This window comes from Gopherus flavomarginatus, chromosome 9 (genome assembly GCF_025201925.1).
Source record: "Gopherus flavomarginatus isolate rGopFla2 chromosome 9, rGopFla2.mat.asm, whole genome shotgun sequence".
Classification (NCBI taxonomy): domain Eukaryota; kingdom Metazoa; phylum Chordata; order Testudines; family Testudinidae; genus Gopherus; species Gopherus flavomarginatus.
Genome location: NC_066625.1, coordinates 65,245,538 through 65,270,437, shown reverse-complemented (window position 1 = coordinate 65,270,437; position 24,900 = coordinate 65,245,538). Strand labels below are relative to the sequence as shown.

The 24,900-nt window shown below is 40.5% G+C and overlaps 1 protein-coding gene and 1 long non-coding RNA gene across 7 annotated transcripts in view; one reads left to right on the top strand and one right to left on the bottom strand.

Moving 5' to 3' along the window:
• Positions 1-21,277, top strand: part of RNF111 (ring finger protein 111) — a 91,560-nt gene extending 70,283 nt beyond the window's left edge. For 2 of the 5 annotated variants that reach the window (XM_050967934.1, XM_050967933.1), the window contains exons 11-14: positions 12,586-12,678; positions 13,625-13,720; positions 16,957-17,060; positions 18,479-21,277. In XM_050967934.1, the coding sequence (XP_050823891.1) occupies positions 12,586-12,678; positions 13,625-13,720; positions 16,957-17,060; positions 18,479-18,596 (411 nt within the window). In that variant the 3' untranslated portion in view covers positions 18,597-21,277. Of the gene's footprint in view, positions 1-12,585; positions 12,679-13,624; positions 13,721-16,932; positions 17,061-18,478 lie in introns of all 5 variants that reach the window. The other 3 variants (XM_050967932.1, XM_050967931.1, XM_050967935.1) reach the window with 2 other exon arrangements.
• On the bottom strand, positions 2,985-24,607 carry LOC127058287 (uncharacterized). Of its 2 annotated transcripts, XR_007776336.1 has the most exons (4): positions 24,518-24,607; positions 17,934-18,016; positions 13,871-13,934; positions 2,985-8,695 (listed from the first exon to the last, which is right to left on the bottom strand). It is a non-coding gene; the product is annotated as an uncharacterized LOC127058287 (long non-coding RNA). The 2 variants fall into 2 exon arrangements; XR_007776335.1 differs by lacking the exon at positions 24,518-24,607 and having other exon boundaries at positions 17,934-18,439.
• Positions 24,608-24,900: the final 293 nt, after the last annotated feature.

Sequence of the window (24,900 nt, the reverse complement as noted above, 5' to 3'; positions counted from 1 at the left end):
AAAATAAAGTCTAGGGGTCTGTAGAGAACTTGCAAATTTTTGGAATAATAGTTCTTCCCATTTATAACTTGTTCTTACACTGCTTAAGGCTTTGCTGGTTAACTAACATGGTAAAATCTTCCAGTACTTTGATGACATATCAAGATTCCTATTGCACTGATGCACAGTTGGCGTACTGAGAGGTGAACCAGTTACTTGTTGGAATGTATGAAAGTAAAAGATGGCTCTGTCAATAATGCAACCTAATTTTTTGAGCAGTATGTATAATTTCATATTTTAATATGGTCAGCAATGTACTGGTTACTGCACAGTCTATTCAAGTGTGTGTGTGTGTGTGTGTGTGTGTGTGTGTGTGTGTGTGTGTGTAATTTATTATTTATTTGTTTTTAATCTGTGTTGCATGGGTCATTTATACTGGGATGGCCAAATTTAGTGATCCTGCGAGCTGCATGAGACAATCTTCAGAAGTTTGAGAGCCAGAGCGCTCCTGACAGGGCTTGGGGCTTCAGCCTTGCAGTGGAGCGGTGGGGATAGGGGCTTCAGTCCTGCTCCTGCTGAAGCCCAAAGCCCTGGCAAGTACGCCTCACAGGGCTGAAGCCCCAAGACCCTACTCCTTGCAGAGCAGAGGCACTGAACCCCACCAGTATGCTGCAAGGCTGAAGCCCTGAGCTGCCTCCTGCACTCCCACCCAGTCTGATAGGCAGAGAATTGGAGGTGGGGCTCTGTGAACCCTATTTTAACTGTAAAAGAGATGCCTGCAGCTCACAAGCCACGTTTGGCCACTCCTGATGTATACAAATCCTAAATCTTTATCATGTAATTTTTAAATTAAGTTAATGATCTTCCATAGGACAAAACAATTATATTTTCCTCCTCTTTTTTTATACCAGATCATAGGTAACATGAATAACTTCAGTTACTTTCAGCGCATAGATTCCTAATGTGTACCTCTATTGTAATAGTCCAGTAACCTATTCAGGCCTCAAAGGGAATAAGATTCATATTCTTTATGCATCTTTGTTCCAGCTTATAACTACAAGACTAACAAATTTTGGGGAGCGGTGGGAGAGGTCTGGTAAACTTTAACTCTCATCCTAACCCTTTAGAATTCCAGAGCTCCTCAGCTTTTCATCACATGCTACATAGAATGTATCATTTTAACAGATTTTATAAACTTATTGTATATTCATTATTTATTTACATATACAGGTGAAACCCCATAGGTCTATGGCTCCAGCTAAAATGTCAGATGACCTAGTATTTCCACCACCTTTAGCAGCACTATATAAATCTTACATTGTAGTTTCCAGTCCTGAGGCTTGTAAAAGATACCTGCTGAACCTACAAAGAAAAGGTGCAAGACCTTTCTCCACATAGATGACCTTTCATCCATCAGCTTGTAGAGGCAGTTAAAGGAAAAGGTGCCAGGGGTTAATTACAGAAAAGTGTGTGGGTTTTTTGTGATCTAATTCTAGTAGAACAGTTTATGGGGTTGAAGAGTTTAGTAAGGGATATAAGATGTTAATTGCTTGTATTTTTTGAGGGTCCTAATGTGATGTACAAAGTGCTTGCAGCCTGCCTTAAAGTGCATACTTGTGCACTAGTTTATCAGCTGTGCTCCTTCTGTCACCTTTTGGTGGTTCAGGGTTAAGCAGCACTGCTATAAAAAACAAAAACAAAAAACATGGTGGTCTGAGGTGTTTTGGGTCCTTTGAACCATGCTGCAGATAGGAGACGACTTGGTAAAGTTAACATCATGGATGGAGTTTTTAAATCTCAGAGGTGTTAGGATGACCTGTGACAGATGAATGTGAAGGGAGAAGGCTAGAGCCCAGGTCAGGTAACCATGCTTTGAATTCAGTGCATATAATGAACCATAATGATGCATGGTATCATTGACCATGAAGTTGGAGGGGAGGGGGGGTTTGGACACTGCTGTCTGCTCTAGCAGGGATTATGTTGTTCAAGTGGTGAGTCCTCCTAGTTGCCACTACCTCAGAGGTTAGCATTGGATTGCTGCTATTCTGCCTATAGATCTCTCTTGTGGGGTTCTACAAGTTTTGTTTCTACAACCCTTCTGTTTAATCTGAGGCCATTGAGGGAGAAATAGTGGAGTGGTTTGGGCTGCAGTGCCAGGAGAATTCTGACAACGGTCAACTCTAAAATTTTAATTGGGTCCAGGTGATATACTCTTTGTTGTGTCTAACCTACATTTGGTTTTGGATGGGGGCTGAAATTCCAATCCAGACAAAAAGATGGTGGTAGTAGGTGTCTGGGTGCAGACATCTAGCAAAAGAAAAGGGGTTTTCCCACCTTTTGTTAGCAAGATGTTGAGGCATTTTTGGATTGAGGGAGTTTTAATACAATTGAAAAGCAAACTCTCTTGAGCTAACACAAATGAAAAACACACTCTCTCTGCATCAGGACAGGACACCTATTTTTTTCTAGTATAGATGTGGTCTACATTTTTGAGGGGCGTTTGGCAGTAATGTTGTTCAGTGGAGAGTTTTTAACTCTGGAACTGACTCCCCCACATGTAGAGACAGAGCTACGTAGCATTTGATCTTCAGTTTGTGCAATGGGGCCTGACCATTGGGCCTGACCTTTTCTTGAACATCCACTCTGGGAAAGGTTTGAGACTTCACTGGGGTAAGGACTTCAGCAATTCAACTGATTAATTATTCAGATGTTGTTTTTTCATATTTTCAGTTTTGTGCAAACACTTAAAGAATTTTATAAGCACTTTGTAGAGATTTCAGTGAATAAATTCTATGGTTGCCATATTATAAGAGCAATAAGGAATGGAAGATTGGGAAAGGCAAGCAAAACATGTCAAAAATGAAGGGTAGCGGAATCCTTAATCTCTTTATAACAGTAGCAAATCTTAGTTCAACAAGGCAATCTTGGCAAAATTGGAGTCAGGGAGGAGGGTGAAGAATGAGTATAAGGGAAAATTATATTGGCTGCAAATAAACATCTTAAATTTATTCAGATTGGCTTTGAAGTTCCCATTCATCTCAATGATATGTGGTGGGGCAGAGACAAAAGTAATTTTTTGCATTGGAAAAGGTTAACTAGGAATTTTTAAAATAACACTAAGATTCTACAGGAAACAGCAGAAATTATGATTATGGAATCAAACTGTTCTTTGCTCAAATTTGCAATGGCCCTGCTCAAATAAAGTACATAATTTATAATATATAAATAAAAGCAGGCTCAGGAATGTATGGATATGGGAGAGACTAGCATGAAGAAAAGAGGATGAGAGAGAGAAGCTGTGGGAGTAGATTTTTCAAACTGTATTTTAGCTCCTTGTTTATGTATTTTGGTCATAATATGCTTTAAGATTGTACTTCTGCATGCACTAAACGTCACTGCATGGCAATGGGCTCGAAGGCCACTGATCCTTCCATCAGACTCCAGTCTTGATAGAAATTATTAAGTTGCTTTTGGAATTATGCTGCTCTTGAAAGATATTGCTGTTTTCCCTCAATAGTCTGTAGTTGCCAACATAATCACTTAATGGTATGCTATGCTACATTAGGTGACAGCCTGTTCTGAATGTGCAATAGAACTGTTTGATTTTCACAAAAAGAACTGCCTCAAAGTACATTATTTATTTTTGGCCTGAAATGAACTTTTTGTTGCTCCTTAAAGAATTGCAAATACGGATCCCCACATGTGGCATGTAAGTATGTTCTATATGGAAAGCAGAAACTCTCTCTAAAAGCAAAAACAACAGAGTCCTTGTCGCACCTTTGAGACTAACAAATTTATTTGGGCATAAGCTTTCGTGGGCTAGAACCCATTTCATCAGATGCATGAAGTGAAAAATACAGGATCAGATATAAATACTTGAAAGAATGGGGTTGGTTTACCATGTGTGAAGTCAGTCTAATGAGATAAATCAATCAACAGCAGGATATTCTATATGGAAAGCAGAAACTCTCTCTAAAAGCAGTCTTTGTTGGACCACATGCACGCTTGCTAGTGGATCTGGACATTCAGATTTGAGAATATATGCACTGTGGCCTTGAGCCCACCCAGTTTCCGTTAATCTACTATGATAAAGAACTTCAAAGTTTGGGTCTTCTGTATTTACCTTGAGGAGCTTTTTACATGTTTTGTTTAGTGGTGTCAACAGTTACAGAAGTTCTGGTCCTTCTTCAAGTGGTAGTGTCTCATACCAACTTTCCCAAAATAATCAGGATGATATTTGTCAAAGTTAATTCTCTGGGGGTGCATACCCCCACGGAATTAAAAGAAACTGCCTCCAGTGGTACAACTCATTCTGAGTAGTATCTGCAGTCCTGGTTAGTTCCACACCAACTGTTAGGCTCTGATGGCATTGAAGGAGTCAGGATTCAAATAACGTGCCTCTTATACAGAGACAAGCTGTCTTCCATCTTGGTCAAGTGCCTTTGAGAGGGACCTTCCCTACCCTCCCCGGGCCTGCTCTATTTGTATGCACTTACGTGCTAATCAAGGAAAGGGTGAGAACCAGTTGAAGGCTTTTCTATTGGCATTGGCCTTACATATTCAGTTTCTCATGTCCCCAGTCCAAGCACCCACTTGACACAAACTCTGTTTTGAAGTTCCTAAGGCAGAAGTGCAGAGCAGCTTTGAGATGCCAATATGACTGAAGGCTGGCTTCAAAAGCCTTGAGTCATCTACATTCCTCTCCACCCCATGCCCCTGGCTACGCACTCTCCAGATTTGAGTAACAGGAGACATCATGGATCTATCTGGTCATTTACTGCTAGGGAGGGATACAGGGTCATTTGAGGCTATGTCTACACTACTCAGCTTTTAGCGACAGGGCTGTGTCACCACAGCCAGGCTGCTAAAAGTCGCGCAGTGTAGCTGCTGTTTGTCAGCTCTCCAGCTGCCAAAAAACTTCCACCCCCAATGAGTGGCGTTTGCATTGTCAGCTGGAAAGTGCTTCTGCCAACAATGACCTGTTCACACTGGCACTTGTCGTGGCAAAACTTTTGTCTTCCAGGGTTTTGGTTTTTTAACACCTCTGAAAGACAAAAGTTTTGTTATTCAGTTGCCAGTGTAGACACAGCCTTAGTGACTACTGACGCTCTGTTTAGTAACTCTTTTCCCCCAGCCAGCAGCAGCAGTTCTTGGCAGATTCTACTCTCCCCTATTACACCTACTTTTCTGATTCTTCCTCTTTGTTGAATCTCAGTGGAACTTGCACTTTCTCTTGGGGTTCATCTGCTTCTAAGCTCTCTGAGACCTGGATTCAGGGTTTGGACTCTGCACCATCTGGAATGGTGATAAGATGCCCTTTCCAGGGCTCTTTCATCTATAAGGCTTTGCAGAGGCATGTCTCTCCTCAGAAGAGATGGAAGAACATATCTGCTGGTAGAGGGGTAGGCAATGTAGCCTCAGGCTCAAATTCTAGAACAGTGGTTCTCAAACTTTTTTTTCCCCTGCAAACCAGTTGAAAATTGCTGAGGGTCTTGGCGGACCACTTAATGATCTTCCATGTTATTTGTACTGCTAGCTAACTATTGTAAAGTGCTTTGGATAAAAGCGCTATATAAAAAATACTTAATAATAATTAATGTTTTTTCGTTCTACAAATAAAAGTACACATCTCATTTTAATAGCAGTAGTCTTACCTTTCTGATGTGATGGATGTGTCTTCTCTACCCCCACTGCAGCAACTCCCGAGCTGGGGCTGGGAAGGAGGGGGGTTTCTCCCCAGCAGCCACAGCCCTGGAGCCGGGGAAAGTCACCTCTTTCTTTCTCTGGCCGCTACAGCCCTGCACATCCCAGATTCCTCCCACCCACTCTTCTCACCTCACTGCCCCCTCCCACCTACCCCCTATCCCCCAAAGGCCACCACCTCTCCTTACATATGTGTCTTCTCCAGGGTCCAGGCACCTAATTAGTGGAGCCACACCTGCGCAGCTCCACTAATTAGGTGGGTGGCCCTACATTCTCTTGTGTGCAGCTGCCCAGGCACACACCTTAGAGGGAACTATCCACAGACCACCTCAATGGAGTTCACAGACCATTGTGGTCTGCAGACCATAGTTAGAGAACCTCTGTTCTAGAAGTTTTCTCTGAGCTATAGGGGTATTCAGAACCACTGTCTTTGTAGGAACTCTTCAAGCCATTAGTTTTTTTGGCCATTGTCTCAGTCTTTTGAGGGTTATCTCTGCTACCAAGTCTCCAGCTGGACATTGGGTTCATCTTCTAGGCTGATGTAGCTTCAGTAGATTGGCAGCTTCTGTATTGACTCTGAGAGCTAATCCCAGAGTGGTTGAACCACATGGTTCCATCCTTAAGAGAGGTGAAGGAAGCCAGGCCTGTCACCTGAAAGCAGTGATTAAAGTGGTGTGAGGCTGGGGAGGGAGTGTTACAGACCCAGCAGATTTATTCTTTTAAAATCAAGCTGGTTGCTGATGGGCACACTTTAAGAACTATCATACCAAAGCTGCTGCTCCCCTCACTGTTTTTCAGACCACTTTATGCATTGCCTGAGGGATGCTCTCAAGAAGGACAAAAAGGGGGACTAAAACTCAGCTCACCATGTAACTGTGACAGAAGGACTGAGATTTCCCTTCCAACCAGAATACATGCAAACTAGGTGTCTCCCTGGGTAGGGGTTTCAAAGAGCACCAGGCCTACTTCAGAAAAGGGGGGGGGGGGATTACTGATAGGTAAGTAAATTATACTTTTGGCCCTCATGGACACATGACAATATATGATCCATTACAGCTGGGAAGTAGGCAGCAGTAAAACAAATTTCCACAAATGGAAGGGCAACTTAGAAATCAAGAAAACTGAACCAAAAGGAAAAACAGCTCTTATTTGAGCATCGGGGGGTGGGGGGGGGGTTGTTTTGTTTTTTTAGTTCTTCCTTCCTCCCTCTGCCATATGAATGGGTTTTAATTAAGGCAGATTGAGAGAGGAAATGCAGAATCTTATTTCTTAGAGTTTCTTCAGACAAACATCTATTTTAATTTAGTGATACAATAAGAATGCACTGAAGTCCAGGTAGCAATATGGTGAAACTACCTTAATGAAGAACTGTGCTGTTTTCCCATCTAATGACCACTTGCCTGATTGAGTGAGCCTTCAAAGAGGGAGGGATCTTTTATGAACAGTTTGTAAGCCTGGCAAACTCCTGACTATATCTAGCTGGAAACAGTGAATATGGATGCTCTTCACACCCCTTTAGTCAGCAGTCTAATCCTAAATTTAATTTTCTTCAAGGAGTAGTTTGTCATAAACAATTTGAATGTTTGAATCATATTTTAATAATTTGAGACATACCTATCTCATAGAGCTGGAAGGGACCCCGAAAGGTCATCAAGTCCAGTCCCCTGCCTTCACTAGCAGGACGAAGTACTGATTTTGCCCCAGATCCCTAAGTGGCCCCCTGAAGGACTGAACTCACAATGCTGGGTTTAGCAGGCCAATGCTCAAACCACTGAGCTATCCCTCCCCATTTAAAGTGTGCAACTGATTGTCCTAATTGTGCAAGGGCTTAGAACACAGATATAGTTTTCACTTGAACCAATTTAACTTTGGGGGCATAAAACTGTACTAAAGGCCTGAGAATCACCTAAACTGGAAAAAAAAAAATGTACACAGGATTACAGATGGATAAGGCCCTCTAAATGTACTAACTCTCCTGGCCAGTCTAATTGCTAACAGGAAAAAACACTTTAACAGAAGGTATGGGGAACGCCTCCATATCTTTAAAATAAGAGATCAGCTGAAACAATGTATCATTCTGTTTGTCTCCCAAGAGTGTCTCTGGACTTAAGGAATTGAAAAGGGGCTGTAACAAGGGCTAGATGTAGACAGAATATGTTATAAAGCTCCTAACACTTAGATGTTCAGGAATCCTGTCCCAGGACCTCTTGGCTCTGGAGCAGGAATCCTGGAAACCCTTGAGCCCCAGCTTGAACTGGTTTTAGGGCTTCCATGCTGCATGATGCAGCGGCTCCAAAGCTATACAGACCATGGAAGTCTGGCATCCCTAGCAGCCCACCAGATAAAACTTCATCAAACCAAACTCACTTCCATGAGACAGCTTGAGTTCAATGAACGGCCATTTTCCAGTGAAACTCTCATCAGGACATTTCCAACCAGCTCTACTAACCACCTCAGCAATGATAGAACAACACCCAATTTACTGGGCTACTGTGCCTGAAAAACTGATTGCTTGGCTACAGTTTTGCGGCTGCTGCTGCCCCTTGAAGAGAGAGTGGAATGCTAATATTAATCATACATATAAGTAAACAAATACAGGAGATGGAGAGGATAGTAAAAACAGAGCTGGGTCAAAGCACTTAAGCTTGAAGCTCCTTGCTTATGTAAAAATTCTGAGATTTAAATCCTTGATGAAGTGGTTACCCAGTTGTACAATATGGGCACTGTCCTCCCTTAATGCTAACAGTTGGCAGAATCGTAGCTATTCAAATTGTCCATTGATGCTGGTAGACTGAAGGGGTGAGCATCTAGACACTCAGCAACGTCCACTGGATGAAAGCTGCTGTCAGGTTCAATAAAATGGTAGGCTAGGCCAATTTGGTATGCTTAATGAAGAACTGGAAACAGAAAAGCATACTTGCCCCTCTTCTGCAGATTCCAGCTGTTTTGGTGGTCTCTTGGCACATGCAGGTGGGTATGGTTGAAAAATCAGGCAGAGTTAGACCACATCAACCTAAGGGAAGCAGACAGAAAATGGAAGGTCTGTTTGCATTGAGAGGTGAGCAGTCTTGGCTAGATCATTTTGTGCTGCATTCTGGAAAAAACAGTGCTAAAATAGTGGCCTGGACTAGCCTATGCTGGCGCGCGCACACACTTGAGGGTGCCAAGGTAACAGAGGGTTCACCAGCAGGCTGGTAGTATGAACCAGACTGCTCTGATGACTCATTAAGGCAAAGCCCATGGACAGTGTGGTGGAAAATGGCAGATGGAAAGAGGCCATGGTAGAGAAACCCACATCTGAGGGAGCCGCAAGGAGAACAAAGTCAGTGCACAGAACCCTCAGGGTGCCTTTAGATAATGGCAGCTGCTAACAAATAAAGGGTAACTGAGCCATTGAGTGGGTTATTGTGTTGGGATTTTTTAAATGGGTTTCAGTTTCAAAGCCTGAAGAGTCAGAGTTGCCCTTAGAGGGCAGCTGATAGAACCATCAAGGAGTCAGGGGTTCAAGATACAAATCACAGGAAGAACCAGCTATGGCCATTCCTGGAACAAGTAGGCAGAAATACCTAGTTACTGTGTCAGTCTGCAATTGATGAGGCTTCCTGCCCTCTTGGTTTTTCTGCTCCCCTAATTTATCAGCCTCTTGGTGACAATCCTGGACACCATATTTTACTTCAGGCAGAACAAAACACTCAGGAGACCTCTGGCTTACTGCCTCCAAAATGCCAGTTTCTGCTGCTGAATTCCCACCCCTAGCAGCTTTAGGCTTGCCTGTCATGTTGCTGTACCCCCCTACACACACACACACACCCTCTGCTTTTCACCGGGCCAGCTCCACTGCTACGTTTTCTCATCAAATATTGTGTTGCTGTAGATTCCTCTTTTCAAATGGGAGCAGGCGGGTGGACACCAAAGTGAGGGAGAAGGAGGAGGAAAAATTGACAATGGAAAGAGCTCCTGACTGGAAGATAGGAGGTTCTGCTATGGCCTACCCTCCTCCCTCTTTCTTTTAGTGGAGACAAGACACTGGGGAGTTAGAGAAGCAGTTGGTTCTCAGAACAGCTCATAATGTAATGTCATCAAGTGGAAGCTAGAGAGGTTTTTTAAAAAAACAAAACAAAACACCAAGAAGCCTCCATACTTGTAAAAGGAAGAGGAATAACCCAGATTACCAGTAACTACTGTCTTTCCAAATAATTTTTCATAGACATCCCTCCCACCAAACTTGCCCTCTTTTAAGTCACAGCCAAACTCTTTATATTGTCATGTTCAAACTATCAGATCTGTGAGGGAAATATATGTGGGTCTCCAAAAGATGCTGCTTTTTTGAGAGAGAGAGGGAGGGAGGGATCAGTTCTGCAGGTAGATGTATGCAGATTGAACAAATCTAGCTTTATACTGGCAATTATACTGAGTTAAGTTTACTGGTGAGTAACCCTTTGTAAACGATCCATCATGAATGTTGCGTAACAATTTAGCTGTGTACATTTAGACTGATCCACTCGAGTCTTGCCTCCTAGCCTTTTGAGTCACCTTGTTAATAAGAATTGAGGATGGGGACATGCACTTGTTACCTTTATATTAGTATTCAAATATTTGCTAGTCTGAGATTCCTGTTCAGTTGCATACTTACAGAGAACTCTCCTTCTGTGCTAAGCCTGGCACTGGGATTCCTGTCAATTTATAGTAAATACTCCAATATACCATGTACGAGTGTGAGTGAGTGTGTGTGTGTTTTGCATTGGCAACAACTCTTATCTCATTACTTCATAAGCACACTGTAAAATATTTGAACAAAAAATATATTTTCACAGTGAACTGGTACAAATAAAATCATTGTTGCTGCTGCCAAAGCATTTAAAGTTACTATTAGTTAAACTAAAGTAATATTAAATTAAATAGTGGAAAGATATCTACCTTGGCAGTCCTATCCATGGAGCCCTGCCAAATTCATGGTCCATTTTGGTCAATTTCACAGTCATGGGATTTTTAAAATAGTAAATTTCATGATTTCAGCTATTTAAGTTTGATCACGGTATAATTGTAGGGGTCCTGATCCAAAAAGGAGTTGTGGGGTGGTTGTATGAGTGTGTGTGGTGTTACTGTAAGGGGGGTTGCGGTACTGCTACTCTTATTTCTGCACTGCCTTCAGAGCTGGGCAGCTGGAGGGTGGTGCCTGCTGGCCGGGAGCCCAGCTCTGAAGGCAGAGCTGCTGCCAGCAGCAGCACAGAAGTAAGGGCGGCATGGTATGGAACTGCCACCCTTACTTCTGTGCTGCTCCTGGCGGGACGCTGCCTTGAAAACTGGGTGCCCAGCAACAGCCGCTGCTCTCCAGCCATCCAGCTCTGAAAGCAGCTCAGAAGTAAAGGTACGAATACCATAATTCCCTCTAAAATAACCTTCCAACTCCCCCTGCAACTCCCTTTTGGGTCAGGACCTGCAATCTGAGAAAATCTAGTCTCCTCTCTGAAATCGGTATAGTACAGAGTAAAAGCACACCAAAAAACAGATTTCACAGGGGGAGACCAGATTTCATGGTCCGTAACGTGTTTTTCATGGCTATGAATTTGGTAGGGCCCCATCTATCCATAAAGCTTTTCTTTATGCAGTCCATACTACAAAATATTTTTTAATCATTGTGGATAGAAAGAGACAGCTTACCGATTTGTCATGGCATATTGTCCATGCCAAAACTATTTTAAAGGTGAATTTGATTAGTTCCACTTAGTCACATTACATATTTTATAAGTTTGAACAGAAATGATGGAATGAAATCTTTGTTAAACCTTGCTTAAATGTACCTCTCAGTAATAAAAACAAAAAGGACATGGAAGTATTCAGCACAAAGTGAAAGTTTAAATTCTCCATGGTATCATCTTGCATTTCTGATTTGCTGAAGACATCTCAGGATGCATTATTCTGAGCCATTACTTACAGCAGTCAGGAAGGTGGTAGCTGACTTTTGGAAATACTGCTTTCCCCTTCATCAAGTTAAACATAATTTCTGTGCTTACTACTCCTCAAGGTCTTTGGGTGGATATTGCACATTTTGGGGGCTTGACTCAGTTTTCATTTTAGCTTGGCTGCTCACTTTTTAAGGTGAGATGAACGATTGTTATCCTCTTAATAACAAGCCATGACAAAGAACAGTTTTTATAAAAAAATGTTACGGATGTGCTTTCAAAATAAGGTCAGGACTGTTATTCATACATAGTACAGTATTGTAGTACTTAAGGAGACTAGTTGGGATTGGCCCCCAGTGTGCTAGGCACTGTCTAAACATTCATATAATCCCTGATCCAAGGATTTTACAGTTTAGGTTATTAGGATCGCATTTTAAAGGCTTACCTAAACTTTGGGTGTTATAGCTTGGATTTGCCTTTTGTAAATTTTAAGTATTCAAAAATGTATTAGGTTGCTTGGGTAAGATAAGAATATTGACTATTGTTATGGAGTAAGTGTTTATCTTGATTTTTATGTAATATCAAAAGTTTAATGTTTGAGAATCTACAACAGGTTTGATAGTGATTTAACACATCAGTTTGAGGTGTTGGGTTTACCAAAATCCGAAAATATTTGAGTGTCTATACAGATGAGGTTGAGATAGTGAGAGAGTTGGCAAGGTTTAAAGTATTTGATACATTATGCAGAAGATGGAGAGAACCATAATAGAAGAGCATCTAGTCTCCCATAAGGGTTCTTGGTTCTGGTTATATTAGAGAGCACTACAATAAGGAAGCTCAGTGTGGTGTTTCAGTATTATTAGTTGGAATTGTATGTGATAGTTCAAGTTGAGACTGAGTGACTTTAATAAAAGCAAAAGGATCTTATGTTTTGCAACATGAACAGTAAAATACCGAAACTGTTCTGAATAGGTTTAACTTACGTCTGCTATTTGAATAGGTTCCAGACATGGCGGGCTACCCTCACATCCGTTACATTTCATCGGGATTGGATGGAACATCATTCAGAGGCCCTTTCAGGGGCAATTTTGAGGTTTGTAATAGAATAAACACAGATGTATGCCAAAATATGTTGAGGGAATGAGGGGAGGGTACGCTGCAGGATTAGCCCTGCAAATGGATATAAAAGAAATAAATGTATAGAAAATGCCCTTCTTTTAGAATGACTTTTGGCTGTTATCACAGACTAGGAGCAGAATGGATACTAAAAGTGAGTGAATTGTATCTGAAAAAAGTTAGTCAATAAAAGATGCCTTTTTTTCCTGGACAGGGTAGCATTAGGTGGCTATTAACTGATACTACATCTAGCTGTTACTATAAATAGGATGTCATACATTCCAAGACAGTGGTGAAAGGTACTGGTGCCTCTAAACAACTGAGATCCACCTCATGGCAGTGAAACTTGGCAACTTTGACAGTGCTGTCCTCAATTTATCATGTAGTACAGGAACTGAAGCTGTAAATATGGTATCAGATGCAGAGAGTTAATGAACTAGTCCACTGAAAAAAAACAACCTTCAGTGAGAGCTCATGGTTCTAATAATAAATTTTGTATTGCTGGAGAATAAGAAATCAGTCACTGTATATTCCTCATAAGCTATCTTTTCTCTTTCAAGCCTTTAGAAAGCAAATATATTTGAATACCATTTTAATGATATTTTCCTCACTAGACACACGAGTATTTATGAACATACCAACCAGTCATTTCTAGATTATAAAAACAGTTGCCAGTTTTTAGGCATAAAACAATATTTTCCTATCTGTTAAAGCGACAAAAACTGCTGTGTATCTTTTTTCAGAAAGCCCCAACTTTTCTTGCACATCATAGATTTAATTGTAATCCTGCCACTCTCAGGTAAATTATCTGAGAGTGAATAAGTGGGAGAACTAATGGTGGTGTCTGGTTTATCATTCTGTGGATAGAATAAAACTAACAACTATTTAGCATAGTTCTTACCTTGGTTATCCTTTGACTTCAGGAATTGATTCACTTGGAAGAGCGATTAGGCAATGTTAATCGTGGAGCCTCCCAGGGAACTATTGAAAGGTGCACTTATCCACACAAATACAAAAAGGTGAGGATTTCTCTATATTTGTATATTTACTTTTGCAGATATACTAGATATTACCACCTGTCTTCTATATACTCCTAATATAAAGTTTTGTAAGAAAAATTTATCTCAGAAAGTTACTGCTATTTTGAAAATGACACCCAGATTTTTTACCTTTGTTATGGACTTTTCTCCATCCCAGTTTTTGGTTAACATCTGAATGAGGAGCAAGTATAATCTTAAAACAAGTAAGAAAAATTAAATTAAATTAAATTAGTTCTTTTTGTATTCTGAGGAATTTGGAATTAAAGATATGGGCGGAGCTTGATTTAGTGTTTAACCTTTTTCTTAAAAAAAAAAAAAAAAAAAAAAAAGACCACTTAATGAAAAGGCGACTTATAAACATATCCATACATCTGAGCAAAAGTTATCATTTCTTTGCATTTAGAGCAAGGAATGACCCATACATCATTGTAGATATGTAGGAAATTAGTAAACATCGCCCTACTATGTTATGTGGAACACCGTAACACAAATGTAAAGGAAAAAAGCCCATACCTTTTAGAGTATGCCTTTTAGTCCAATTGCAGCCCTTGGCTATATAAGCTAAAATTCTGAAGGAAAACTAGATGGATTTGTAGTCAAATTCATACTCTTTGATCTAAATAGACTACTTAAAGATTTAATCAGTCCTGTGTGACATTAGACCTGAAGTATTCGGCAGGAGCCCTTGACCTATGCAACACTGCCTCCTTCTCAGTTCTCTCCTCCCTCTGTATCTCCTGTCCAGTTCCATCAGTACAGCATTCCTTTTATTTTTATCTTCCATTAATTTTATTCTGCTTCTAAATTTTGAAGTGTACTGCAGAGTTCTGTACTGACAAAGTAACTCGGTTGTAGGGGAGAAAAGCTCAAAGTTTAGGCAGCTGGGTAGAGGACATTTTAGACTTTTTGCATCCAGGAAGGTGTTTGAGGCAAAGGGGGACAGGTAGGTAGGACGGGTAGTCACAAGTCAGTTGAGATCTTTTGTTACTATCGAGGGGATGCATCTTCTCTTTAATACCTCCTCTTGGGCAAAGACAGAAAGGTGGCAATTTTGGTCACATCCCACTGACCCTGGATAGCATCTAACTGCCTCAATGCACCGTTTCAGAGTATCTATCACTATCTTGAACAACAGTGAGTAATCACATAATTGATTATTTCAGCAATAATATCAAGCAATGAAATAATTAATGGTGACATTTTAAATTTTCACTGGTCTTCAGTGCTCACACTGTGGAGAATAATAGATATATTTCATCTGACGAGCTGTAACAAACTGTTGACAGACTTGGGCAGACATCATTGTTCTTCTTCGAGTGCTTGCTCATGTCAGTTCCATTCTGGGGTGTGCGTGTGCTGTGTACATGGTTGCCAGAAATTTTCCTATAGTGGTACCCATAAGGCTAGCTCTGGAGGCCTGTGCTCATGCACTGGTATGTAGGGCGCCACCGGCCCTGCACCCTTCTTACCACCTGTGATGGTTGTCAGAACAGCCTTTCTTTCCTTTGTGAAAACACTTGCCTAGTGTTTAATTGAACTGTATTCTTGTAAATAGTTATATTCAGTAGTTAGTTAGTTATGCTTTTTTTTTTTAGTAGTTGGATAGTCCTCTTTAGGGATGTTGCTCTGTGGTCAGGGCATGCCCCGATCCTCGGGGTTTAAAGCGTGAATGGACTGTGGCAAACCCATGCAGTAAGTGCATGTTAAAGAATGATGCAAGATTTGTTGTGGGTTTAGACTGAGGACACAGAAGGACGCGGGCATCAGGCTTAAAGCCCTACTTATGGAAGCGGCACTCAGGTTAGCCTCTGAGCCAAGCAGATCGGACTCTGCACCGAGTACTTTTTGATGCACAATGCCCTGCCGACACTGGGTAAAGAGAGGGCGCTCCCCAGTGCCCACGGGAGGCACAAGAGAGTTGCGACCCATGTCGGGCCACTCTCCCTCCCCACAAAGACAGATAGCAACAGCATTTTGTCATGTCTGGGACCCTCCCCCGACTTTGAACTCCTTGCCCACCTTCCGGTTTTTATGCTTGAGTCACCCAGAATGGAATCGACATGAGCAAGCACTCAGAGAAGAAAAAAAGGTTACTCATCTTCTGTAACTGTTGTTCTTTGAGATGTGTTGCTCATATCCATTCCATGACCTGCCCTCCATCCCCGCTGTCAGAGTTGACGGCAAGAAGAACTGAGAGGGTGCAGGGCTGGCAGTGCCCTATATATCGGTGCATGAGCATGGGTCTCCTGGGATCACCAGAGCTGGCTCTACGGGTACAACAAAGGGAAAATCTCCAGTAACCGTGCACATGGCACACGTACACCCTGGAATGGAATGGACATGAGCAGCACATCTCGAAGAACAACAGTTACGCAAGGTGAGTAAAGGCTTTTTTCCATTACTCTGTTCACACTTTGAAGGCTTCCATTAGTCTAAGGAATAGACGACTTCTTAAAAGCAGAGCTTTGATTCTGGAGTAGTTATGTGGCAATTTAAAAGTAATTCACAAGTATGAGGCAATTTAGGCCATTGGAGACTACATTATATACAAGACCTTGTCAGTAATATGGGTGGTGGTATTTAATAGGTAAAGGTTTAAGGTACCAGACTTTACATGAGAATAATTCAACCATCAGTATGGGTTTTGCTTGAAATGTTTGTTCATGCATGAAATCAAGATATTCATATGCTTAGAGACAAAAAAATCTTAACTTCACAGTCCCAAATATCTTCTAAACTAACAGACACCTAGACTTTTTTTTTTCTTTTTTTGGGGGGGTGGGGGGGGGCTGTCCTGCCACATTTGCTACACCCAGAATTTCCCATTTCTGGGTCTAGGGATAGGGAGTTGTGACAGATGGGTTGGGCCATAGGGAACTGGGGTAAAAATTTGTCTGGGGATTGGCCCTGCTTTGAGCGGGGGGTTGGACTAGATGACCTCCTGAGGTCCCTTCCAACCCTGATATTCTATGATTCCAGTCTTTATTAACTCTTTATGCTCTTATATCTATACTCATTTTAACTGTTTTAATCTTTGATATCTAGTAGTTAGAAGCAAGAAAGTTGAAGATTTACTTTTTAAAATATAAGATGTAATTTGTCAATCAGATGTTTTCCTAGAAATGAAATGTTGAATATGCATAAAAACAGATTCTACTCAGTTTGTCAATAATGTCATCTCTACTAATAAGGTAACAACTGATTGGTTCTCACAGAGGAAACTGCATTGCAAACAAGATGGGGAGGAAGGAACAGAGGAAGACACAGAGGAAAAGTGTACCATCTGTTTGTCTATATTAGAGGAAGGTGAAGATGTCAGGTAAACAAACACTACTAGTACCTAATAAAAAATCAAAATCCAGTGCCAGAACACCTTTAGATTAGCACCCAGGAAAAAAAAAAGTTTACTTTTAAATTTTGCAGCATAAAATACTCCGGAGGGAATTCTGCACCAAATAATTAAAAATTATGCATACGCTATTTTAAACTTCTGCACATTTTATTTGTCAGTAAATGTGGTTCCAGCATGGCAGTGGGGAGCACAATTCCACTGGCTGCATTGAGGTGGGAGATCACCACAGTTCCCCATCCCCTTTTCTTCTCCATCCTCATTCCCACATTCCCCTCCCCTTGCCCTATTCTTCCCTCCTTTCCTCATTTTCAGCACTCACTGTTGCACAGAAAACAGGAAGTCTCCCAGCACACAGAAGGGGAGCACAACTGGCATTAGGACCCAGGAGGCTGCGTTCAGTCAGAGGAGCCAGATGCAGCCTCCTTCAGCTGGGCTGTTCCGTGCTTGTTGCAGAAATCAGAAATGAGGGGGCGGGAAGGGCAGTAGCACGTAACTCCATGTGCCCCCTCCCCATGCCTCACCTCTGTTTGGAGAGAGGCAATCCCCCTCAAAAAAACTACCTACGGTTGTCCTCCCACGCGGCTTCTCTGCCATTTCTGCAGGGAAGCACAGGAATTCTGGTGGGAGGAGGCACATTTTCTGCTGTTGTGCAGTCATGCAGAAGTAATAAAAGCACTCCCTTGATATATTTAGAAATGCATTTAAACAAGGGAGATCTGTCTTACTGTCAGTTATCAGCAATAATTCTCAATTTCTATATTGACTTCTGTAAGATCAAATAAATTATAATCGTATGAAAAGCTTTTAGGGGGCACTGGCAAATCAGATCGTATATCCTACCTCCAACAATAGCCAGTGTTGTTGGTCCAGTGGATGGTGAAAGTCCTCTTAATGCACTGAGCTGATTGTCCAGGACCACACAACTGGTGAGGAGGCAAATGGCAGGTCAGTTGTCAGTCAAGCTCATGTCTTGAGCCATGACTGATAACACTAATAAAAGATAGATATGATAATTGCAGATGCTATTAGTTTCCTTTTAAAAATCTTACTATGCTGTTTCCCTCACTATCTTGAACAATGGATTCCTTGTGTTAATTCTATACAGCCCAATTCCTCTTTGCTAATGCAAGTCTGGAGTAACTCTACTGAAGATGCAGCAGATTTACGGCACTGTAACAGAGCATAGTCTGTCCCATAGCATGCTGCATAAAAATGTTCTATCCTTTTAATCTTACTGACATTTAATGTAATGAGCTATATCCCTTTGTTCTTGTATTTTTGGCTGGTGCCAATTTTTATATATAAAATAGATTTCAGCAGCAAGAAATACTAATAACATTGTAAATACTATATTAAAAATTAACTCCTTTCTTTTCTGCTAACAGGCGCCTTCCATGTATGCACCTTTTCCATCAAGTGTGTGTAGATCAGTGGTTGATTACTAACAAGAAGTGCCCCATTTGCAGAGTGGACATTGAAGCTCAGCTGCCAAGTGAAAGTTGACACCATTTTCCAGAACTCTTGTCCTCCTTTTCACTCCCTTCCATCCTTCCTGGTACTGCAGTCTACCAAAGATGGCATGACTTACCTGCGCAGATTTGGAAGCATTGATCCTAGAGTGCTATCTCTGCTATATGGTACAACTAATGCTAGACCTACAGTTTATGTAGACAGTTGTTTCAGTGTATTTATAAATCTTTTTTAGGTTTTACATTTTTTTCTTTTAATTCATTTTACTGTATTTTGCATGGTTCCTTGTATTGCATTTGTTTGCACATATTATGGGCTTTGTGACCCCAAACTTGCAGGCAAGATTAGCTGCTTTAGTAAGTAGAATTGTGTGTTGTTCCTCTTCCTCCCAAACATAGTATCAAGCTTTGAGAATATGATTTCACTCATTACTAACTTTGGATTTCTTAATTTAATCAATCATGTATTTTAGTTTAATGTATAAAGATCATCTAGAAAAGGATAATATTGTATATTAAGACATTCCTTAATTAGGAAAAAACGGCTGCTGTATATTTACAATATCAGTTCTGAGTCAAATACCATCCTTAATACTGGGAACAGACTACAAACTATATTCAATCTGACTGATACAGCTGGTATACTCCTCACCAGAGTTTTGTCTGATCAAATTTTTATGTTTTTAAACTTTCAGCACAATACAGATATATTTGAATGTCAATATTAAACATTTAGACTGCTGATCAGATTGTATTTATCATTTTCTTACAATGTCTAGAAATTTGAATCCCTAACTTAATATTTGTTGCTATGAAACAGCTCTAATGAACACTAAATATTGATTTCAATTAGCTGGATTGTAGATACTTGCAGATTGAATGCATTTTAGGGAAACAAAATATATGTAGAATTTTGTTAAGTCTTCTGCTAAGTATGTCACATTACCTGCGCACATTGGTTTTGTAAAGCCTTTCAATCAGAACCTAGAATTGCAGTTCTTAAGGCAGGATCCATGCATTCTTAGAACTTTTAAAGATCCCAAATCTCTCATGGGATTTTTATTGGTTTTAAAATTAATAGTCAGCTAAATTCACCTGTCACTTGTTTTGTCACTAGTAACTTAAAAATCTGTAAATCTTTGTAGAAACTGATACAGATGTGATTACCTTGTTTTGCTTTGATCATAGATTCCCTCTTTATAAATTACCAACAGTCCATCACTGATTGAAAATATTTTCTATAGTTAAAAGATTTGCTGCATAATATAGTATATAGAATTAAATTAATGTACTAACGTTTCTCCTTTGGAGGAAGTTTAATCCACTTTGGGACAAGTTCCTTCTCAAAATACTTTGACACACAGTATAGTATAGTTTATTTAAAATGTGTTGGAGAGAGGCTTAAGAACATCAAGACAGTATTACTGTCACAACCTGGAAGAGATGTTCCTGTGGGATCATATATGAACATGTCAATAAGCTTGCATTAAGCCACCTGCTTTGTAAGTGGATTGAATAATAAATACCTTCAGTTTCCCTTGTGTCTTTCATAATCAGTTCAGTGTAAAACAGTTTACAGTAAAACACAAATCAAAATGTTTTGTTTACACCTAACAAATTGTGATCCATTTATAAGTGTGACCTTATCTAATTTGATACCTGTTTGTCTGGTTAAAAGCAGCTTCCGTGCCCCCCCCACTTTTCCCCCCCCCCAATCCTTTCATGTCAGGAGTAGCATTTTCCAATGCAATGTCCATTGCTGGCAATAGACTTAATACCTCTGGCACTAAGGCATTAAGCAGGGAGAAGTTTTGTCGTAACAGTTGTGATTAATGGACATTTTAAAGCTTACTTGCATTGTTAAAAGTAAACTTAATTTGATTACTTGAATCATTTTGTGTTTAATTTGGTGGGGTGAGGGGGATTAGGGAGAAAGGTAATGTGTGATTTGGCTTCTCCAAACTGTCAGGGTTTTAAACTGAAGCTTCGTAGAGTATGTAGCTATAAGGACCTGTGATTGAAGCTGTAGTGGATAAAATTAACTAGAAAGACCAAACAGGAACCTTTTTCCATTCTTCAATGCATATGAAGAAAAAAGGAGGGAGGGAGGTTTCCATGGGTGCACCCCAACTGATGCTTGAAAGTGTGAGGACACTCACTTTTTTAGTGTTAAATCATAGGTACGTAGAGACATGGAAATAATTGAGACCAAGGGTGCACAATGAGTCCACTTTGGCATACCTTCCAGGGACAAAGAAGCACAGACTTTTTTTTTTTTTTAAATGCACCAGCTTTCGGTGTCTGGTACTTAGAGGTATTTTAGTGGCCCATGAGTTGACCTATTTTATAACTGCTACTGATACTGTCTTGCTTTTAAACGTATACATAACATATTGTAAAGTGATGTTTTAACAGTTATGTGCAAGGAATCTCAGTTCCTGCTATGTGCTAGTGCAGGGGCTAATAAACCTGCAGCCTACTCCTATTCCAGAAAGTTGTGACCTGATATAATTTAGGGAAAGGAAAATGAATGGGTTTTTGAAAATTTCCACCACTTACTGTGCTTTACTTGCTTAGATGCATTGCCTTAAGTTTTCTGCAGCATCTTTGACTTTCAAGATAAGTCGCAACAGTATGCATCAAATTACTTTTCATATAAAATTCCATTGTCAGAACAAATCCTTTTGTATGCAATAAATAAAATGTTAGACTGATCTTCTGAAGTCTGTTTTTCATAAAAGTTGTTTTCCCTTTTGCCTCCTAGTTTATAAGCTCTTCATTTTCACAATAATTCTTTGGCATAAGTTGTTTACTTGCATCCTAACAATGGATGTGTTTGGGAACATCACAACCTCAGTATGAAAGGATTAAATTTTTTATAAACCTCCAGCTATATACTGAATTCAGTGTCTTAATTAAAATAGTGGATTGTTTGAAATGCTATACCCACAGCATTTGTCATTTTCTCTACAACTAAGAGAATTCATGCAAATTACAACTAGAATTGTTTACTTGTGTACATAAGAAAACACTCTGATTTATTTTGCACTCAAAGTGTAAATCCAGCTTAGGGAACATAATACTTGCATGGTATTAGAATTTTCTCCCATGATGATAGCAGCCTAAGTGACTGAACCACAAAAAATGGTTTGGAATATGAAAGGAAATTTTCAAACACCTTCATGTTGATTGTTCTACAACAAAAAATGTGAGTGAATTGAAAATTAGCTTCTGAATCAGGAGTATGTGTGTTTCATGCTGATGAAAACTGAACTACCAAAACACCATGAAACAGTCAAAAGCAGTGGTGCTGGGACCATGTATTGGATGCTTATCTTTGATGTTTTACTTTGCCTTCCACTATTATTACCCTGAGGTACCTTGAGGTTAAATCTTTACAGCACAAATCCATTGTACCACTGAATCTGGGAAAACCTTCAGTATATGAGAAGTTCCTTTCTCACCATTTTTGTATGGTTTTTACTTCCATGCAAACATCTTGAGTTGTTGCCTGCATAATAATGAATGTACTATAACAAAGGCTTGCTATGGAACTCCACATTAAGGAAAGTAAAAAGTCCATACTTGGAGCAGCCTGAAGGGCAGACCTCCCATTATACCACTGTCCTAGTCTGACTGGGACTGACTGAAGAACTAAAGGATTTACTGTGAAATACTAGGGAACATTTAGGCAAAGCTGAGTCCTAAACATGCATGACTGGCTACATCTGAACACATAATGACATTGCGTGGGATAACAGAGGGAGAAATATTAGAGCATACCATAAAATGGGACTGTCCTGATAAAGCAGGAAGAAACTCAGCCTTAAAGCAACGAAAACAAATTGGTAAGGTATGGCAAAGAATGACCTTTCTTAAGACAGCTGTAAGATATGTAAGATCAAATTACGACAAATGGATAGGTTGGAAGACTTAAAATCAAACGATTACACTCAAAGGCTGAGGCACAAAAAATTAATTCAAAAATAAGAAACACTGAAAGAAACAGAAGTATTGAGTGCTTGTACAGGTGAACACAATGAAAGCTAACTGGAACTAGTAACAGTCTTTATTGGAGTAGCATGTCTGTTAGATTTCACCTTGTGGAAAAAAGCTGTGCTGATTTTTCAGCTCCGCTGTCAAAAAGGAGTAAATGTTTGATGAGCCTATAGTGAGTATGGAGAATTAGAGGAACCCCAATTCATGCTCTGCTCTTTAATATTTGCCACTGGCAGGTGTTATAGCCATGCTACATAACCTTTCTTTGAGCCATACCCATATCAAATAGAATTTAACCTGTAATAAATCCAGGTGTTATGAGGCATAGTTGTTTACAAGGGTCTTTTGGGGTTCTCCACTGTAAGAAAATATGCTCTTATATATTATAGTCCTGCCTATCAACAATGCAGTAGAACTGTATTTAGGACTACCCCTCTGCTTGAATATTAGCCATGCCTCCTATGCAACTACATGAATATATTAAAAGAAAAAAGGGTAGGTGGATATACTTTGCTCAACTGTTCTAAGACATTACAGTAACTCCTCACTTAAAGTCATTAACGGTTATGTTGCTGATTAGAGAACATGCTCATTTAAAGTTGCACAATGCTCTCTTACATAATTGTTTGGCAGCTGTCTGCTTTGTCCACTGCTTGCAGAAAGAGCAGCCTGTTGGAGCTAACTGGTGGGGGCTTGGAAACAGGGTGACCCCCTTCCCCTATCTCCATGGGGGGTGGGGGAGAAAGAGACAGGACACAACAGAGGTCAGGACAGATGGAGCTTGCTGACAGCAGCTCCTGTCTCAACTTGCTGATCTACTTAAAAAGGCAATGCAGTTAGTGGCGTCACCTTACTTAAAGGGGCAAAACACATCTCACACACAAGGGGTGTGTGTTGGTCTCTTTCTGCCATGCTATCTCCCCTCCCTCCATTTGTGCTGTTTTGTAGAGTGTGAGGCTACATTAACAACAGTGTGTTAATCATTGGGGGCTCAGCTGAGTGCTAGTTCATCATTTAGCAGTAAGCTGTTCCCTGGGAAATATCTCACCCTCTGACTTCACCACCTCAACCAAGCTTCACAATCATCGCTGTGTATAGTATTAAATTGTTTAAAACTTATAGTGTGTGTGTGTGTGTGTATATCTCTCTCTCAAAAATATAGTCTTGTCTGGTGAAAAAAATTTCCCTGGAACCTAACCCCCCCCCCCCCCCCGCATTAATTCTTACGGTGAAATTGGATTTCCTTAATATTGTTTCATTTAAAGTCACATTTTTCAGGAACATAACTTCAACGTTAAGCAAGGAGTTACTGTTTCAATACCTAATTTTCCCACTTTTCCATTTTAAAGATCAAGTTTGTAGATACACTGAAGACACAACTTCATATGCTAATTGCACAGATTTTAACCACCAAATATATCGTCTATAAGTTTGTGCTGCAATATGAGCTTCTGATAGGTTTAGTGGGCCCTCAGTGCCAGAGAGACCTTGATATTTTGTTGGATTTGGTTCACAAAGTATAAAGGACCTTGAAGGCCATTAGGAACTTTAACATACCTATATATAATATGAAAAATAACTGGATGAATAAGAGAAAAAGCACTCATCTCTTGATTCAGCTCACGAAACTGTGTACTGGGGTGTAGCCTGTGTGTGTGTATGTATATATATAAAAATATAAGGGATGTCAATTAATAGTTAACTCATGATTAACTCAAAATTAATAATTAAAAAATCAATAGCAAATGCACTGTTAATAGAATACCAATTTAAATGTTTTAAGTATTATGGAATGATTTTGTTTATTTTTAAATATAGCAATTTCAGTTACAATACACAGTGTACAGTGCTCACTTTGATTACAAATACTGTATTTGCACTGTAACAATGACAAAAGACATTGTAGTTTTCAGTTCACCTCATACAGATACAAGTACTGTAGGGCCACCTCTTTACCTTGAAAGTGCAACTTCCACATGCAGGATTTGTTACCTAACTGCACACAGGGGGCGCTGCCCAGGAGCGGCCAGGTGAGTCACTTCTACGCGCGCGGTCTCCGCGGCGCCCTCCCGCCGCCCAGCCACGAGAGAGCGGCCGGCCTGTCTGAGCGCCGCCTCCACCCGAGGTGACTACGTGTCCCAAGCCCCTTTGCGCAAGGCCGAGCTCGCGAGAACTCTCAGCGATCACCGAGATCCGAACCGGCTTCCTGTCAACCTTTTGTTTTGTTAAAACGTCAATTCCCGCGGAAGCGCTTCGAAGTCGGTTTTCCCTTCCCGGCTAAGGGTCATCGTCACGGCAACGCATGGGGCGGAGCCCGAAAGCTGGGCCAATCATATGAG